Source organism: Labrus bergylta, chromosome 10 (genome assembly GCF_963930695.1).
Source record: "Labrus bergylta chromosome 10, fLabBer1.1, whole genome shotgun sequence".
NCBI classification, from domain to species: Eukaryota; Metazoa; Chordata; class Actinopteri; order Labriformes; family Labridae; genus Labrus; species Labrus bergylta.
The window spans coordinates 10,622,148-10,639,859 of NC_089204.1; the positions used below are offsets into that span (position 1 = coordinate 10,622,148).

Consider the following 17,712-nt stretch of genomic DNA (forward strand, 5'->3'; position numbering starts at 1 on the left):
CTTTCTAATGGCCAGGGACAAGCGACTTCAGCCTGCACTCTGACAGTGGGGATAGCAAAAGCACATTGGATCAGGCTGCGACTGTGACAGCTGGGGCAGAAGGATGGGAAACAGAGCTCATTAGCCCCACAGCTAGCGCTATAGCTCCAGGCATCCTGGGGCTGCAAGCAACAGAACCCAAAATCCAGGCCGGAGTCGCTTTAAATACCCCTGTTGCTATTGACATTATTCTGTGTCGTTCAATGATGAATCTTTCCCATCTAAACAAAACTTTCAGTGCCTGAATCCTCTCACTCTCTCGTCAATAATAAACTGTCCCACAGAGTGCCCCTATAGGCATAGGACACTTCAGTTGAAAAGACTGGGTTTGCAGCATTTTTCTATTTGCAGTTGTTTTCTGAATGTGTGTTTTTGACTTTGTGTTGTTTATTTACATTCATGAATACATTTGTTGTGTGTTTTATGCCCATGCTTTATACAATCAATACAGATCTGGATAAGGAAAAGAAACAGATTTTGGATTCCAAAATCAAAAGCAAAATCATTAACATGTAACAGTTGCATTGCTTTTACTTAATTAAGCTGTGATATTCATGAAAGTAACAAACACGCACGCACGCACACACACACACACACGCACGCACGCACACACACAGAGACAGACAGAGTAAGCCTATAGGACTTCAGCCTGATTGGCAGCTGATGCAGAAACAGCAGGCGTGATGCTGCAGAGCTTAATCACTTCTGATTGGCTGAATGTCAGCAGGTATATCTCAAGTCTTAGGATCAATGCACTGAGTGGATTACATTTGTTTAGTCTGCTCTCTGTGTAGCTTGACTTTATAGTTCTTCCTCTAAGTGTCAGAATAAAAATAAAAATTTCAAAATCAACATATGTTTCTGCTCTTATAACAGTCTGTTTGTTTTTTGTTTTTTACTGAACTGGGAGTTCACTTTGACACAAACTCAGTTTATATTGCCTTTATCAATTAAGAAAGCGACTTCAAGAACCACAACGTGCCATCATTACTCACAATAAGCAAAAAAAAGGTTAACATTATATGAACATGTTATTCATTGACAGAAAACATATACAGTATGCACAATATAGTGATTTGTAACTGGAAGCCAAGTGATTGGGCTACTGATTCTCAAATAGTTTTAGTCATTAATCTCAATGAAGATTTGTTTACCTGCTTTCTGTGATGACGTTCACACACTTGTATTTCAATTACAGAGGGGGCAGTCAGAAACTAAGCAAGAAACAGTGTCATCTCCTCGTCATAGTGATGCATTGTTCATAGGTTGTCTGCAATTAATATGAAAGAAACTCACAGATAAAGAGCCGCAAGACTTCCACTGTAGCTGATTGAATAAAAGCTGTATGTTAAATGGTAAATTGCTTTCCTGCTGTTTTGGCGACTCAAAGCCCTTTTACATATTCACAGCCATTTGAATGCTGATGGCAGAGGCTGCTTTGTAAAGTGAAGTAACTAATCCCATTCATACACACACATACGCCACCGACAAGGAAGCCGGAGCAACTTGGGGTGTCTTGCCCAAGGACACGTCGGACATGCGGCTACAGGAGCTGGGGCTCAAACCCTGGACCTTCCAGTTAAGAGACGACGGTCTCCACCAACTGAGCCACAGCTGCCCCATGTTACAAGTAGCATAAAAAAAATCATAGCATTTTGGCTTGAAGCTTCTTTCAAAACTAAAGTCTCAGTTAGTGACTTCTGCAACATGGCATGAGTTCAAATCAGCTTTGTGTAAATTTAGAACAATACATTTAAAAAAGTCATGACCTCAGACCATAAAAAGACCATTAGAGAGTTAATCTGTTTTGTATTAGTCAGTCTGTCTGCATGAAAAGTGCTTGTGACAAAGGAAAACTGATAAATTTAATATTCAGTGAGTTTCCTGAATTAATCAACTATGCTTCAGTAAAACAACACACACAAACACACACACTCCTTCCTGCTGCTCTCTGTGTCGACTGGCGCTCAGGCAGAAGTCCTGACCGACAGAGACACCACATGTGTGGAAATTATTCTTTATTGAGATGAAGAAACGTCATGGATCTCCAATATTTGACATTCAGCTTCATCAGATCTGTGTCTCCATCATTCACTGCATATCATATTTCTCTCAAAAAGAAAAAGAAATAAGCTTTGCAGTGGAGAAACCATTTCTTTAATAGGATATGCTTAGTTTAAAGGCTTAATAAAATTATATATTTTTTGATCCAGCAGGTGTCGCCCTTGAGCACCAGCATGACACCAAAACAACTCGTGCTGCATTGTTGTGTTAGCATGCTAATGCTAGCGATCTTTATTATGCTCGTATCTTCACACTGCATGTAAATTTACCTGAAATGACCGTGATCTAGAAACGCTTACGTGACATTCAATTAAGCAGTGAGTACAGTATGTTATTCTTTTTTTCTCTAGTCCCTCAATTAAACAACTTTTATACGCTGGGGGATGAGCCGGCCGGCCGGGCGATGTAAGCAAGCTGAAGCTACAGCTGGGAAAGCTCGGAAAACATCACAGACAGTGGGACTCGGGTGTTACACCCATTGTAGACAGTCATGACTCACAGTTATTTTCAGAGGATATACTTGATTTCTATTATATTTAAGTGTGAAAAATCACATATAAAGCCTTTAAAAAAAAAAAGGTAATCTAAATAAAATGTCATATTAGCTAATTCCTTGCAGCTCTGACCCACACAGAGGGTGTTTATGTCATTATTTAATACCTGACAGGTGAAGGGTATTAAAGAAATGTAGTAGGCTAATTTGATTGCAGGCAGTTGTGATTTAGAAGCCACGTTGCATGTTTTTAATTAGTGACTGTGATGCACAGTCGTTTTAGTCGCTATAAAATATGAGATGCATCTTCAAAATCGCAAATGTATGATTAATCCTATGACAGAAGTAGATTCCTGCCATGAAATCCAGTCTTAACAGATCTGTTTAATTTGTGTCTTCATATAGTTGGTGTTAAACTTTTACATTTGAACCAGTTTTGAACGACATTTCATTGTCTTTATCAACAAAAAAATACTCAGGAAATGAGAAAATGGATACCAAACAAGGGGCAACCTCCGGTCTCGAAAAATGAAGCCTATGCGGAAGTACAAAAAACTGCAGTTCCTCGAGGTTCCGCTTGAGGCTGGCTGCAGAAGCGCCGGAAGTGCCATAAGCCCACAGCCAAAAAAGCCCGTTTTTACCACAGGAATCAACATGTTTACAGCCTGGTTCAAAAAACGAGATATATCTGAGAAGTTGACGGCCCCTTCTCCTCACACTGTGGGGGGGGTGAATTTTTTTATAACTCATCGGATTTTATTCTATTAAGGAAAACGGCTATGCCCATATTTGGTTGTGTCAGATTTGATTGACAGCTGTGCGCGCTGCATCTGTCTGTCAGGTCAGCAGGTCAGGAGGCTAACAGCTTGATCCGTCTGATTTCTCCTCTTTCTTACTTCGTTTGGAGAGTTTTTTAACACATATCTGACAACATACATGGCTTGCTGTGCGGTTAACAGACCATCCAACAAGTTGATGCTTCAGTTTTTTTCGGTAAGTGATATAGTAGTGTTATATTTACTGCTTACTCCTGTGTTTATATTTACGGACCTAGCTTGTTTAGCGTTAGCTTGTAAACCAGTCGGCTAACTGTGTAGCTCATTATTTACATTATTTACATTATTTACGGTCAATGGTTTAGAAATGTTTGTTGTTAAGATGTTGTTGTTGAAAATAATGAGTTTGTGTGATGTTAGAAGCTAAAGGTTCACCTCGGTGGTTATCTGACGTTATGAGGAATGTTATACTCCACGTAAATGTGGACATTAAAAACAAACTTTGTGTAGTAATTATCCGTCAGTAACATAAACTGAACTGAACCTAATGTGCTGTCTTAAGATTTGAGCAAACTGTTAACAACTTTAAAAAACTTCACTTTGTAAGAGCATCTGTAACCATTAAGAACTATATTAATAACCATATTAATTTTCACTGAACTCATACACAGAATATAGCAGTAGAAATATAAAATATAAATAACATGGAATGAAAATAAGATTTAAAGCACATAGATATAAAGTATAAGAAATAGTTTGAAGAATACAGCCATGTACTGAGCTCATGTTAATAATAAATGAGTTACTGTATGTTCTGTACTAAAGCACAGAGAGTTGGGACCTGTTACTGATTTAAATAATTCAGGTTATATTTGTTTCATGTTAAGATGAAGTACTATCCACAATAAATTGCTTAATTTTTCCTCACAAAATCTGAGACAATTTAATGTGGAATATCATTGTGTGAGTGAGAGATGATGATTACAATAATGTTTATCTTCTTCACTTTGAATAGATGTTGATTACCTGAATACTGTACCTTTGTTGTCTGGGTAGTACACTGTTGAATTTATAAATGTAATCTTACACACAGATGAATACAGAAAAATAGATGAGAACAAACAAAATGATTTAATGAATAACTGATATTTTCTCTCTTTCTTTGTCATCCTGAAGACCCCTCACTAAAAGTCCATGTTCTCCAGGATCCATGTCACATGCTCAAGCTTCTTCTGAATGACTTTTCAACAGTCAAAGTTTTGCTGAGAGAAGATGGCCAGCAGATAAGACAGCAGTACATCAAGGAGCTCCACAGGCTTCAGGAGGAGGAGGAGGGTTTGCACCTTGGAAGACTGTATTCATGCTGTTCAAATAAAACTAGATCTCCTCCAAACAACTTGCAATCAAACTATTTTCTTCCCATTTTAAAACCCTTTGTCCAGTTTAGATGGGAGAAGTTGATATTATGTGATATTGATCTGGGAAGACTACATTTCTAAATCATTTTTAACTGTGTTTTTATTCACAAGTTATTGATCTTATTTACTCTCCACGTATCTTGATTTAAGAATGGGGCTGTGTTTAAGGGCAAATTTTTGCAATGACTCTGTTCCATCCCACTTTCAGAAATGAACTACATTAGTATTTATCAAAAGAGTAAGAAGTTGTGTAAAAGTAGACTTCCTTCCCTAAGCTATTGAGTTGAGCATTAATCTGAAATGTATACTCATAAGTAGACATAAAAGAGTGCATTTATATAGAAATATTTATTTAATCTGAAAAACAACATTAAAAAAAGTCTGTTTTTACAGCAGAGATGAACATGTTTACAGCTTGGTACAAAACAAACAAATAGGTGTGATTAGCTCATGTCTCGATGGACACACACTGTACAGGGGGTGAATGTTTTGATGAAGGATAAGAGTTATTCACAATAAGGCGTGTAGCTGACCAGCTTGACAGGTGGGCGCGGTGTAACGGTTTGTCAAAAGGCTTAAAACCTGCCTCAGCTCTCAGCCTGTGGGTGACATCACTCAGTCCATCCGGGGGAGACCTCCCTCACAGCGAGCTGTTGAAGAGAAGCAACTGAAGTCCACCCCAGAAGAACCAACAAATGCAGATGTTGTTGAGGCTCAGGTTTCTTCCTCTGTCTCTGCAGCTCTCTGGGCACCTCGACGGACAAGTCACCAATAATCCACACTGTGTCTATAAGAGAAATACAAAGGTGTTCAATTAATGCCTCAGACAAGACAAAATGTACAGTTAACTACATGTGACAGCTCAGGCTGTTTTTTTGTTATGAGCCACATCTGCAGGAATAATATTGAACAAGGTAGCTGCAGCTCATCATAATAGATGCCAGTGTTAAACACTATTTTTTTCTAATACTTAGTTTTTGGTGTGAAGCTGACACTGTCCACAGACTCCATGACTTCACGGGGTTCAATAGAAAACAAATGTCTTATAATAAATACTAAATAATTATTTTTCAATTGTCATGTTCACCTCATCGCTGTTGACATCAGTAAATATAAGACTCAGACATTCCTCTTTTTGTCACAACAGTAACATGAACTGTATGCTTTGTAATATTGATTTCTTCTGGATGTCTCATATTTATTTACAGTTTATGGATAAAACTTTGTTAATGTATTTCTCTGTTAACACTGACAAAGTCTAACTTCTCTAACAAATAACTCATAAACATAATTGTATATTTAAAAAAGTGTAGTTTTAAGACTTTAATTAAATATTTGTGTTGAATATAATTCGTTTTAACTGTGTTGTAGAAAAGTTAAATGTTAACTTACTGTTTGTAGAGTTTTCTCAGGACGAGCAGGAATAGGGGATGATAGCAGCCTAGCTGTTAGCTATGCTGTCAAGTGGACTGCTAACGTCGAGCTGAATGGGCGGAGCTAAGTCCCGCCGGTCCCGCCTTACTGCTGTCGCTAGGTTGATCCGAAGTTAGGTTGAGACTGCAAATCCAATATGGATGCGGCCGTCGATTGGACTCATTTTCTGCCTATGTCACAGACGGGTCAGGGTTCGTCCAGTAATATTTACAGTCTATGATACCAAACAATGTTAATGGATAAAGTGTGACTAGTAACCACACCCCCTGTCCTGTTCAAAAAGAATTTGAACTCAAAGACAGAATAACACAGACCCAAGTGTGACTTTAAGCAATACTCTAAAATGCACAGAAAAAAACATCGATAAAAACAATCTGTATGGTTATATTGTCTGTGTTGGTTCTCAGTCATCCAGGTCATAGTAATTCAAAGTTTCATCCAATTGGCCATACTGGAAGTGAAATGTCTTCAAAGCCAGTTAAGTGCTCTTTTAAAAACCTTGAATATGTTTGTATTCTTACACATACAGTAGCATGCACTTTTCAAGGTAACGTTCAAGGGACAAACACAACACAAACTAATGGAGAAGTGAGCTCCAGTATTTTCTCTTGTGTATCGATTGTACTGTTGTCACTCTCATCTGAACGTATTGATCCATCTACGGCTGTCAACACTTCAATATAAGGACAACAGCACCCTGTTCAAAAAGCAACCTTCACTTTAATGTGTGTCCTAATCCCTGTGAACATTGCTTGTGTGTTTTCTACCTGTCAATCATTCAGGGCCCTACATTCCTCTCAGCTTCCATCAGTTTAACCGGTGATTAAATGGATTCTAGGATTCTTTTCTTTCATCACACTCTGTGTGTGGTTGATAGTGGCAACCACCCACCCACACACACACACACACAAACACCCACCCACACACACACACCCACACACACAAACACACACACACACACACACACACACACAAACACACACACACACACACACACACACACACACACACACACACACACACACACACACACACACCCACCCACAAACACACACACACACACACACACACACACACACACACACACACACACACACACACACACACACATCCACCCACACACACCGACATTAACTGTGATTGTACCTGTATGGGTCACTGTTAAGATACTATTAAGCAGGTGCAACTACTCACCTGCAAACTCTCTTTCATTTTTCTCTTTTTAGTATAATCATTAGAAACCTTTAAAAAAATAACAACACCGTTTGTTGGACCACTAAATGCTTATAAAAGTCTAAATCTAAATCTAAATACTGTAAATAAAACAAATCAGCTTAAAATTCACATAAAACAAAACTACAAATTACAAGATTATGTGAAAAAAGAATGCCTGCAGACATAGTTTCATATGAGTGTGTTTTCTTTTCCAGCTTTGAAGCTGTGCAGGAAGATTTACAGTACATACTGAATTATAGGGCAGCAGGTCCCCTCTCACACCTCATAACCCACTATTCATGAGTTCAACAGAGCGCCACCTGCTGAGAAGTTAATTAAAGAGAAGACACAAAACATTGTTTAAAGTCATTGACCCACCACACACACAGAGAAGCCTCTCTGATACTGACTAATAAAGCCAATGCTGCAGTCCCAAAAACAACAATTCCTCATATGGTCACTGGCTCCATAAATGAGTCAGTCCTCACATCCTCCTGATGATGAGATGTCCAGCTTCACAGCAGAAATAAACATGTTTAAAGTTTTAGTTTCACCTCAACATATTCAGTCACTGAACTTGACCGACTGGCCATGTTTAGGATATCAAAGGAAGACAAATCCTTGTGGAAGTATGAGACATTGAAATGTGATGCCATTTGGTTTATTGTACATAAGACCTTCCAATAAGATTAATGATTGAGTTATTTCCTATTTTCCTGTTGTTTCACTTTTTACGTCAGCAGTAATAATCAGGTACAGTGTTTATGTCGCCCATAACCTTTCTAAGCTTAATTCTTTCAGTAACTGTGTAACTTTGATAATATAGCGTTTGTTAACTCCCACAGCTCTACTCTTTCCCAAATATGTTGGCGCTCAGTGCGCTGGTTCCCGATTAGGCTGTGGAGGTAGCAGGCCTGTCGCTAAAGCACACAGAACCAAACCACTCTCTCTGTTATAAGAGCAAGTGAGGGGGGCTTCTGCATTTACCTTAAACTGGGGCTCCAATAACAAGAGACAGCTTCTATTTCCCTGATCTGGAATATACCCCTGTTGTGTAATTTTTTGCCTGGGGACTTCTCTGTTGTTTTCATCATGGCTGCATACGTCCCTCCTCAAGGTAATGTTAAACTATAGTCCTAGCAAAGCTGTGTTCCTACATTAGAAAACAGCAAGACGCCCACCCTGACGGTGCCTTCATTATATGGGAAATCCGAAGTAAATGGGAAATGCTTAATCAAAGCAGCAAGATTAATTGTCTTGCCCAAGGACACATCGACATGTGGCTACAGGAGCTGATGATCCCTGACCTTCTGGTTGAAAGAGGACCTACCCTACCACTAAGCAACAGCAGCCCCATGTTTGTGTAGGTGAATCTATGATCTGTGTTTCACAAAGTCCTTAAGCATGTACACAATTCAATTCAATTCAAAAAACTTTATTTGTCCCCGGGGGGCAATTCAAAGGCACACAGAGCAGTAAATTAACAACAGTGCAAGTAAACAAAACATTTTAACCTAAATAGAAAGTGTCAATTTAAATACAACTTAAAGCTTAAACTTAACTTAAAAATACAAAATATAAAAAGAGTAGATATAAGTGGACAGTGATCGGACTAACAGATGTAAACAGATGTAAACATAACTATGTGCAGTAGTGACCAGATGTAAACAGATGTAAACAGAACTATGTGCAGTAAACGAGAAATAAATATATATATATACAGAGCTATGTGCAGTAGTGACCAGATGTAAACAGAACTATGTGCAGTAAACGAGAAATAAATATATATATATAGAGCTATGTGCAAGTAGGCAAACACTAAATGATAAGTTATTAAGGTGCATGGTGAATAATGGAACAACAGAACTAATATATACAATATAACTGTAAGGTAAGAATTAGATAAATAAAGTGACCGTAGTGCAATGATGGATAAGAAACAACAGGAATAAATTAACCAGAACTGTATGAATACTGATTTAAAATGGATAGAATAAAGTGATGTAGTGCATGAGACCAGATAAAGCAGAGGCAGTTAAGGTGCATGTCAATATAAAGGAAGTTCACAGCTGAGAGTCTGCATTGGGTGAGAGGTGTTGGTGTCTGTTGGGGGGGGCTGGACAGCCCTGGGAACGAAGGTTGCTCTTCTCCTCTGTGTCCTGCAGCAGGGACAGCGAAGCCGGCATCCTGAGGGGAGCCACTCAAACGCTGGGAAGAGAGCGTGTGAGGGGTCCTGCATAATCCGACCTGCTAGCCTGATTGTCTGTTGCTCATAGATCGATGTCAAAGTCCTTACAGGTAGTCCAATGATCTTAGAGCAGACTGTGACCGTGCTCTGCAGGCGGTTTCTGTTCTGGAGGGTGATGGAGTGGAACCAGCAGGTTATAGAAAAAGTAATAATGCTCTCAATGAAGGAGTAGTAGAAGGTCAGAAGAATGTTCTTACTGACTCCAAAGGAATTGAGCTTCCTCAGGAGGTATTTTCGCTGCTGACATTTCCTCAGAATCTCCTCGGTGTTGGAGGAGAATTTCAGCAGGCTGTCGAAGATGGTACCCAGGTACTTATACTCCTCTACTAGTTCGACAGGATTCCCATGGATTGTGGTGATTGCTGATGCAGCCAGTTCCCTCTGCTTATTGGAGAAGGTCACCACCATGTCTTTGGTCTTGCTCGCGTTCAGTTCGAGGCAGGAGCTGTCACACCACTCCACAAACTCCTGAAGAACTGGTCCATGGTGCTGAGAGGGGCCTGACAGCAGAGACAGGAGAGCTGTGTCGTCCGCGTACTTCACCAGGTGACAGTTTGGCTGTGTGGTTCTGCAGTCATCAGTGTAGAGGATGAAGAGCAGAGGTGAGAGCACGCAGCCCTGAGGGGAGCCAGTTGAGGTGTGTTGGAGGTTGGAGAAGGTGTTGTTGACCAGAACTCTCTGTGATCTGTTGGTCAGAAAGTCCAATATCCACAGGATAAGCTGGTCGTTCAGATGGAACGTGCCCCACCAAGGGAAAAAACACAACTAGATAAGGTGACTAGGGGAAGACTCCAACTCAAAGACTCATAAAATCTGATCATCTCTCACAGTTTTTTAAACCAACACAAACAGACCTCTCATTCACAGGACAACCCCAGCCACAGACAATCAGCATCTTTCACACTGAGCACAGCACGCTCTGCAGAAGATAACCCAAACAAAGCTGTACACCCTGATGGAGTTCCAGGACAAGTACTTCAGGGCTGCTCCGAAACAACTGGCTGAGGTATTCACTTGTATCTTTAACCCGTCTCTATTTCTGGCCAGCGTCCCTAGATTCCTGAAGCCAACGATCATTGTGACAATGCCAAAGAAAAAAAAAAATCAGCTAAATGAATATCGACTTTTGTCCTTACTCCAATATCAACGTAGTGTTTAAAAAGACAGATCATCTCACATACTAAAGCCATATACCTGCCACTTTGGACTCTTATTATTATGTTGAAAGGTTGAATGGTAACTCAAAGGATGTCATCTCTCAGACCCTCCACACTCCACTGACTCACCTGGAGGATCAGGGCGCATATGGGAGGATTATTTCATAAACCACAGCGCTGCATTCGATATTGTCATCCCATACAAACCCCTGCTTCCTCTACTTCTGCTGTTGTGTTTCTTTCAATTTACGACTTACTCCTGCAACTTTTATTAAAGCATTGAAGGCATGTTGCACACTAAAGATCGAGAAAGGAGCACATTTGGATGCTAATGCCTGCCCTCAATCTAAATGTATACACAACGTGAGACTCAGGCATTCTCTGACTAAGGTGAAGCCATAGACTGTAAATATTGAAGGACAAAGCCTGAGTGACTGTTACTGCAGGGGGCTCTGAAGGCTTATTGGTGGCAGCTGCCACGCTCAAGATCCTGTCTCAGCCTAACTTTCTGTCTGTCAATCAGGTCAGCTACGAGCACTAACTATTGATAACAAGTATGAACATGGATGCGTAATAAAAAAATAACCGCTGTACAGTGTGTGCCCATGAGGACAATAACTAATCAGAACCAATATCTTTTTGGTGTGTGTAAACATGTATAAATTCTGCTGTAAAAACTGGTATTTTTGAATGTGGTGTGTGACTTCTGGGGCTCTTGGAGCCAGCCTCAAGTGGACCCTCAGATAACTGCAGGATTTTGCACTTCTGCATTGTTTTTTTTCAACACCGGGGGTTGATGCTTGGTTGGAGCCCATGTAGGAAGTGGGCAAGTGTGAACGAGGGATAGAACCACAAGAGATAGCTGTATGGGAGTTGCATGTAGTCATAGATTCTGTAGTTAGGGTTCATGACATGCGCTGAGCCTCGCTGTGGTCCTGCCAAAATGTGTTTCTATTATGTAAACAAATATGTTATGTAAGCAAATTATTCTCACATGCCTCACATTCCTCACCTGATGTACTGTAAAAAAACAAAAAAACACCTGTTTTCTTAAGTTGTCTACTGGCTTTTATTCATGTGTTTGAGGTGTGAAACTTGTTTGCAGATGAATGGAGGCTCCTGCAGAGAGACATCTGCTGCTCTGTGCAAATGAACACTCAACCTTCAACAAACCCCAAACATTCAGACATGTCTCCTTTGAACTGAATGCTGTAGGCAAGTTTAATGTGTTATTGCCGAATGAAGTTTTATATCAAAAATCTGTCATGTTTCTTGTAACTGCTAAATAAACAGTGAAGCAACATCAAAGTAGTATCTGAGCTCAGTAACGTCAGATCTATACTTTGGTAGATTTCTGCATCCGCACAAGCTTAAATGTTTTTTCATTGTGATCTCTGCTGGCGTCCATAAAGATTCTCTGAGAGTTCACAGTTTATCCATAAACCTGACACACTGTAATCATCTGTTCATCAGAGACAGAGTTTGTCCTCCGCTCGTCATTTCCCCTGATGTGAGTGATGTCAAAGCTGCAGCAGGTCAGTAGATAATCAACATAATGACTTTTCATCAGAGCGCTGACCCTAAGACCCACATAGTGTGTGTGTGTGTGTGTGTGTGTGTGTGTGTGTGTGTGTGTGTGTGTGTGTGTGTGTGTGTGCTTCTGTCTCTCTTATAAATGTGTCTACCTGTGTTAATCCGTCCTATCATCCTCTTACCTTGCCTGCAGCATTTATCTCTGCAATAAAGACAAAAGATGAATATTTCCCTTTATGAATCAATAAACTAAATATTTCTAGCTTTCATCAGGACACCGTTTGGAGCTGCAGGTCGTGGGTTTTCACATTGGTTTGCTTTATTTTTGTCCAGCTTGAACCTTAGAGCTTCTTGCAGGTGAAAAAAACTCTGGAGTTATAGTTTCAGCGCCTCCAGAACAGCCAGACGAACATACCTGGATGCTGCTTTCCTCTGTCCGTTAGAACTTTTTAAGACACTCCAGAAGCTGATTTCCCATCTGCCATCAGAGGTTCCTCAATCTTTGGCAGCAGACTTCTATTTCTGGTTCTGCTTTCTTTGGTCCCGATCGTTTCCTAGTCTGGGTCTTGGATTTTCACTTCAGTCTTCTACAGGTTCAGGTACAGAGAAAATCCTGTTTTAACTCAATTTGATTCATGATACAATGAGGCTTTAACCAAAAAGTGCCATTTGAGTCTTTGCTCCAGCAGCTCAATAAGTAAATATATTGTAAATAAAAATAGCTGAATTTTTCAGACAAACACAATGGAAAAAAGATAATTGTTTAAATAGATCACTTGTTGAACCCTCATGGTGATTTTATGCAGTTGTATGCAAAAAATAAATAAATGTTTTTTTAATTTTATTCAAAACATTCTGATATAAAAACAAAAATTACATGATTTTTTATGTATGATTTGGCCAAATCTTTACATGGTCACAATCTGAATTAAACAGAATTAAATACAAAATGTGTGTATGGTTTTGCATCATAAAAGTATAGGCCTATATCTAAAATACAAACAAGCATTGAGTCATTCCTACTCAGCCATAGACATTCATTAATCTAACTGTACACATAACAAAGTACTCTTTATTAGTACAGTGTTATAGTAATAATACTTTTTTATATTGTCTACATTCATTCAACTCCATTTTTTTGTTGTATTTTTGGGTCTTTTTGCCTTTATTAGACAGGACAGCTGAATAGACACAGGAAAAGTTGGGAGGAGAGAGAGGGGGATGACATGCAGCAAAGGGCCGAGATCAGATTTGGACGCATGGAGGACTACAGCCTCCATACATGGGGTGCTCGACATAACAGCTAGCTCTCCGGTGCCCCAATCTTAACAACTTTTAATACAAACAGCTGGTGAATTCAGGGAAAAATGTTGGTATGTAAACATCATCAGGCAGAATCTAACAAGAGAAGAATGATTCTTTAAACACGACCGGTTCCATTAGGAAAGGGTTTATAAAATGGTAGTTATGGATCTGTATGAATTCTTACATTATTAGTGATTGATAAAAAAAATGATTATGGACAACCATTTTGACAATAAAGAAGGAAGTGGACTTCAAAGTTTTTTCCTGCCCAAACTTTCACAAAGAAGCAAAAAAAAAAAAAAAATGCTTGCCAAGGACCTCATGCCAACAGATTGATTATTACAGTAAGTAGTGTCATTTCGAGCCAACATGCTCCTCCTCAGACTGCCCAGACTTTCTACATTAAAACTAAATTAAATTTTCAACATGTATCTAATATTGACTGAATGCGTCACATGAATGATTTGAGTGTTATAATTCACAGCAGCTTTATCAGCAGCTTTTGCCTGTCGCCCTCATTATTTTCCTCATTCTGAAGCCCTGCAGGGTTAACTTTATCCACCTGCACAGGATGCTTCATTACACTGCCTTTAGTGTTCAATATTCACTCATCATACTGAAGCACAGTGTGCCTGGTCCAGTGGTCTAATGGGATCAATTGGACAAACACATCCAGACATGATGAATGTTCTGATTTGAATATTGGTTTTGATCCATTCCAATTCAAAATAATGGGGCCGATTGCTTTCATAAAGTAAAAGCTATACAAACTTTTATATTTTTTTAGGAGCTTGACTCCTCAATTGACCAAAATACAATTTGTCTTTTGACAGTTTTTTGGTGTGTTATGGTGCTACACAAAATGTAGCCTGGAACATTCATTCTAACTCAAAACCAACAGATTTGTTTTATTTCAAACTAGCACTCCATCCTTAAATTACAGACTCAAGCAATATCACTTATGAACTACAGGGGCGGATCCAGTAGTCCAACACTCTTAACAGTGATTGGCATAACAGTTAAAATCTGCAAAGTACTTTGTTTCAGTCGTTTACATTGATATGATAAGTGAAGGGTAGATTCATTATTTTCATTCATTCATGTGTGTGCACACAAGTTCATGCTAACGGCCCCAGTTGGGCAACCTTAGATTCCAAAAAGTCTGGCTCGGCCCCAAACAAGTGATTTTACATTACATATCTATTCATCCATTCACACTCATATTCATACATTGTACACTGATGGCAGAGGAAGATATACGTGTCCACAAATTATTCCATTCATACCCTTAAAGAGCCCATATTATGCCCTTTTTGGGGTTCATATATTTAATCTATGTACCTACTAAAGTATGTTCACAATTGATAAAGTTTGAAAAAAGTCTCTGTTTTCATGTACTGCCGCTCCATGCACCGGCTCGCTTCTGACTCTCTCTCTAAGGCTCTGAAGTGCCCACGTTCTTTAACATGTGCTGGGGAGCTATTCAGGGTCAGAACTTTGCCCGAAGACAAGAACTGGGATCCGACCACCAACGTTCCGATTGAGAAACAACTGAGTCTACCAGTGAACCAACACACACTCAGTGTTTGTCAAGCATTGATTTGTTTGTGGTGTCACTCATAGGCATCAGGATCATTTCTAGCTTTATCCGCATGTTAGAAAGCGTTGTGATGAGAAGACCATGTGTTTGTTGTTCAGCCGTCTTTTGTACTCCCACTGTCTGCAAATTTATTTGTGTCTTTTCAGTTGATAATGAAAAAACTATGGTCAGTTACCAAATGTAATCTTGTACTTTGGAAAATATTATCTTGAACATGTGGTAAGCCAGCTTTTGAAATGGCCTTTGGCGCAGCTGTAATAAATTGGTGTTTGCTAACCCTTTCCCCTCTCCAGTGCCCAAACTATAGCTTCAATCAGGGTCGACAAACCAATTAGGCAATTTAAACGGCTATTTATTTTACCCAGATACACTTAAACTCTGTGTTTAACTCTGTTGTGGTGATTTCCAAAGAGTTGTTGACTTAAGCAGGCTCCATTTTCCAAGTGAACATTAGCTTGTTCACTGTTGCACATTAGGGGGGCTAAGGAGCCCAAGGCTTACACATCACAACCTTGCATACACATCACAACTTTAATTTTAACAAGCAAAAACCATTCTAAGCTTTAAACCAGCAGCTGTAACCTCGGCCCCTGAGAGAGGAAAAGGTCTCATTTTGTAAATTGCATTAGTTTGTTCGGACATTGGCACTAGAAAGGGATAATAAATAGGCTTTTTTGGGGGGCCGACTTCAGTGACATAATTTTGTTTTTACTACCATATGTCAGGGTCTATTGATGTGCATGCTCAATAAATGAATACAAATGTATTTTTGTCTAATAATAATTGAACCTGTCAATCACGATATCTCTCTGTCTCTTTCTCTCCACATTCACACAGAGTCCGAGGAGGAGCGAGGAAGAGGAGGAGGAGGAGGAGGAGGATGAACGGCGGGAAGAGCGCGCTTCTGCCGTCCGCGCGGCAGAGCATCATCTCGTGCAGCGAGGTGAACTGCACGGCGCGAGGCACCCTGGCGCTGTCAGCAGCATCCGCGTGGAGCACCAACGGGTCGGCGGTGGATGCGTACCGGCTCGAGGAGCTCCAGCTTCCCGCCTCGGCTGCCCCGACGGTGAGTCACTGTTTAATTCAGCGCTGTGTCTCTCTTCCAAAGGTCTGTAAACTGCTCACTTCCAGAAATAGTTTAGAAACGAACTCCCTGTTCAATTTAATATTGACATACTTATTTGTAAATAACTTTTAATGAGTGGGCTACACTGAAACCCAGAGGGAGTTGTTAGGCTATTCACCATTAACACAATTTAACAGACAGCAGCAAAATTATATCTCTTTTTTCTATAAGTCTAGTTGTTCTTTTGAATGTATTTTAGATGTGGCAGTAATCTGATTAAATGGTAGACAAATAGGTAATGCCAGGTAGGCTAGCCTAAGGAAAAATAGCCTATACTATAGGCTATGTGGTATTTAAATGATGCTGAATACAATTGGTTTGAAAACAATCACAGGTCAACCTACAATTCCCAGGAGGAAAATTAATATTGACATTATCCACATTGAAATTTGACGAGCTCTCTAATTAATAGGCTATCTGTATTAAATTCTAGACATTCTTGATTAATGCATCCTCTTGCTCCCTCCCTCTGATATACATTGCATGACATAGCCTATGGGCCGACTATCACGTGTTATTATTGACTAAATCATCAGGTCATAGGCTATAGGCTTCATATTGATCAGATGAACTCAAACGTCGGTGACCCATTTCACTTTGGTAAGGATGACATCTAACTGAAAACGATTATTGATAAGTTCATGTTCAGTGTTTCATTAAGGATGACACTTGATGATTTTTTTTTTCAACCAATGACATGTTTGTTAAAACATAGGATGCTTCATTTGCATACCATTTAGCATTTCTTTTTTTTTTAAATCTAAGATACTCTGACAAAGAAAATATGAGGTTGAAGGAAAGACAAAGAGAAACAGAACGAGTGGGAGAGAGATCCAGAGGGATGTGCTGACAGCACAGTGCGTCTCTTGGACTCATCAGCATGAATGAACGCATGGATGCAACTTTTCTCCTCTGAGGGCTTCGCTTAGTTTATCCGACAAACTGCACAAGCTTCCTGAACCACATGGAAACTCTTACACATAACTCTTACACTCAGCTGCACAAGAATGAAAAATGCGTCTGAAGCTATACTGCCGTTGTGTTGCACAAGGAAACACACTCACACACATGCACAAACACATACGGATAAAGGGGTGCAGGAGTCAGTGCAGAAATGTTCCTGCGTTATCACCCAGCTCCACCGACACAGAGCAGCACAGACGTCACGCTTCACACCTGAAAGGTCGACTTTATTTTCCCCTCCAGTGGTGAGGCAGCTGTGTGGGCCTGCAGGATGTTCAGGTGATCGGTGGAGGACTGATAACACAGCTGTCTGCATGTTTCCTGCCTTCTTCAGGATCAAA

The 17,712-nt window shown here is 39.8% G+C and overlaps 1 protein-coding gene and 2 long non-coding RNA genes across 3 annotated transcripts in view; 2 read left to right on the top strand and 1 right to left on the bottom strand.

Moving 5' to 3' along the window:
• The first annotated feature begins 3,117 nt into the window (after positions 1-3,117).
• Positions 3,118-5,185, top strand: LOC136180325 (uncharacterized). The gene is made up of 2 exons (XR_010666993.1): positions 3,118-3,589; positions 4,549-5,185. It is a non-coding gene; the product is annotated as an uncharacterized lncRNA (long non-coding RNA).
• Positions 5,120-6,440, bottom strand: LOC136180324 (uncharacterized). Its single transcript, XR_010666992.1, has 2 exons — positions 6,183-6,440; positions 5,120-5,577 (listed from the first exon to the last, which is right to left on the bottom strand). It is a non-coding gene; the product is annotated as an uncharacterized lncRNA (long non-coding RNA).
• Positions 6,441-16,140: 9,700 nt separating this feature from the next.
• opn4a (opsin 4a (melanopsin)) overlaps positions 16,141-17,712 on the top strand; it is a 41,571-nt gene continuing 39,999 nt past the window's right edge. The window contains exon 1 of the mRNA XM_020626169.3: positions 16,141-16,348. Within this exon, the coding sequence (XP_020481825.2) occupies positions 16,163-16,348 (186 nt within the window). The 5' untranslated portion in view covers positions 16,141-16,162. The remainder of the gene's footprint in view (positions 16,349-17,712) is intronic.